General features: G+C 39.0%; 1 protein-coding gene across 1 annotated transcript; it reads left to right on the top strand.

Moving 5' to 3' along the window:
- Positions 1–1880, top strand: LOC111786039 (the record flags this gene model as incomplete). The annotated part of the gene is given in 3 exon segments (XM_023666393.1): positions 1–1295; positions 1468–1511; positions 1614–1880. Coding segments are annotated over 2 exon segments (885 nt in total). The 3' UTR covers positions 1505–1511; positions 1614–1880.
- Between the last annotated feature and the right edge of the window lie 838 nt (positions 1881–2718).

Here is a 2718-nt window from a genome sequence, read left to right as displayed (position 1 = left end):
GTTTATGTTGCGTGTTCATTTTGAAAAGATCTCGTTTCTTGAGTTCTTGATAAATCGAAGCAGAAATTTGTGTTGCTGTTGTAAGAGTTTATGTTGCGTATTGAGTTTGAAAAGCTTGGTTTCTTCGGTATCTTCTTCGGGAGAGCGTGGATTGAAACTATTGGTTGCTGTTTTGTTTTTATCAGGAATCTTATTTGCTGATTGTTGCCAAATTCCTTTTTTGTTGTTATTTCCAGATGTGCGGCCATTTATGGTGCTGCAAAAATTGGCCTTCTAAAGGCGTTCGGTGTGTTATTTTGACTTCTCACAGTATCATTTTGGGCCTGGTTGATCAATGATTTGAATCTGATTATGTGATTAATATTTTTGATTTGATTGAGTGGTTCATAGTTCGTTCTTGTTCGACGAATTTTCCTATGAAAGTGGGCTGAACTTCCCATTTCTTTCATGGATAGTAATCAGTTTGGTTCTAACTGGGATGATGTGATTTGTTCGATATGCTTGGATTTTCCTCATAATGCTGTACTACTTCAATGCTCGTCGTATGATAAAGGATGTCGCCCCTTTGTGTGCGACACTGACCATTTACACTCGAATTGTCTTGGTCGTTTTAAAGATGCACACAATACAACTCCCCCATCAACATCTGATGTAGTTCCTCGAATCAATGCCGAGCTGGTGGCACCAGAAGGTAATTGCCAATTATGCTGTCCTTTGTGTAGAGGGGATGTGAATGGATGGAAGGTGGTTGATGAGGCCCGCATACATTTGGATAAAAAAAAGCGTTGTTGTGAGGAGGAACAATGTAGATTTATGGGTACATATTTAGAATTGCAACAGCATGCTCAGGTGGAACATCCTCATGCCCGTCCTTCAAAAATCGATCCTGCTCGACAACTAGATTGGGAAAATTTTCAACAATCCTCTGAGATCATCGATGTCTTAAGTACCATTCACTCTGAAGTTCCTCATGGGGTGGTGTTTGGAGACTACGTGATTGAATATGGGGACGATGAAAGTGGGGATGAGTTCGAGGATTTCCCTGGGGATGATGGTAATTGGTGGACCTCTTGTATCTTGTATCAAGTATTCGATAATTTCAGGAATTCACGAAACCGAAGGAGATCAAGAGTTGGCGATACAAGACGGGGAAGTCGCCGTTCGAGTAACGACTTGTCGAATTCCGATGACAGTTTTGTGGCCTCAGTTGAATTTTCAGAGTACGGTGTAGAAGATATTGACGACGAAATTGTGAATACAAATGTCTCTTCAAGGGGTAATTCCAACCATAGGAGGTGAGAAAATGCTTTTCACTTCAAGTATATTACATTATAACTAGCTATATGTTACAGGCTTCATGGAACTTAACAATTTTTTAGCTGAAATTTATCTTAAAAATGAAACAAAAATGATGATCTGTTCCTCTTGTTCTAACTTAATCAATTCATGTTCCTCCCTGATCCCTAGTTCCCGAAGACGTCGCTCCCGCTTTTACGACAACTAGCCATTAGGTATACACTTTTACATGAATCTGCACTGTCTTTGTACTGTCTCTGTTTTCCTTTCCATCTCACAATCATTTTTTCGGTGTGTTTCTTGTGATCTTATCGCAGCGTCGGAAAATGAGGCGGAGTTAAGGTAATAGAGGGTCGATTTAGACATCAGATTCATGTTAAATTATGATGATGATATGTTCATCAAACATTTGAGTTCTTACCTTGTGTGGTTTCTTTCTTTCAATTTTGTTTGGTGTCTTTATGGGGTTTTCCCAAGATGTATTCTGCTCGCTCAAATATTGTCAAAAGGGATTGGATTGAAATTCACCAAACTGATGGTTTATTACAGTGTACAGCTGATCTAAATTTGGTTCCCATGCTTCATTTAGAACTCGTCCGCAACGTATTCTCGACGTGTTTGATTGATGCCGAACCTATGCTTCTAATCCTACAACTTGTCTAGAATGTTTTGTGCTTGCTTTTCATAATATTTGTTGTCAAATCTGAAATTGTTTGGCTTTATTTTCCAACTAATTCACAGTTATTTTCACTTTATGTGGGAGTGGCCTCATGTCATTGTCATAAGATATGCTTAGATGGGAATCAAGCTAAAAATATCATGAGAAATATACTAATAGAACTACCTTTTTTGACACAAGTCAACTTCTACCGATAATAAGTAGCTTCCAACTAAGTTCGGACCCACTTTTCGAAACTATAGTTCAAAGGATTGGAAATAAGTGCTTTAAATGATCTCTGTTGAGGATTGTTGTTAGGGAATGATCATGGGTTTATAAGTGAGAAATACTCTCTCCATTGGTATGAGGTCTTTTGGAGAAGCCGAAAGCTCAAAGTGAACAATATCATACTATTGTGGAGAGTTGAGATTTCTAACATGGTATTAGAGTCATGTCCTAGCTATGTCAATAGAATCCTCAACGAGGCGCAGTCAAAAGTGATTGTTGAACAAAGGGTGTACTTTGTTCGAGGGCTCCAGAGAAAGGAGTCGAGCCTCGATTAAGGGGAAGGCTTATAATGTACTCTGTTCGAGGGTAGGATTGTTGTTTAGGAATGATCATAGGTTTTCGAGCCTCGATTAAGGGAAAGGCTTATAGTGTACTTTGTTCGAGGGGAGGATTGTTGTTCAGGAATGACCATAGGTTTATAAGTGAGGAATACTCTCTCTATTGGTATGAGGTCTTTTGGAGAAGCCCAAAGCAAA

The sequence above is a fragment of the Cucurbita pepo genome, unplaced genomic scaffold (genome assembly GCF_002806865.2).
Source record: "Cucurbita pepo subsp. pepo cultivar mu-cu-16 unplaced genomic scaffold, ASM280686v2 Cp4.1_scaffold000961, whole genome shotgun sequence".
Taxonomy (NCBI): domain Eukaryota; kingdom Viridiplantae; phylum Streptophyta; class Magnoliopsida; order Cucurbitales; family Cucurbitaceae; genus Cucurbita; species Cucurbita pepo.
Note: the sequence above shows the minus strand (reverse complement) of the source record. Positions and strands in the feature narration are given on the sequence as shown.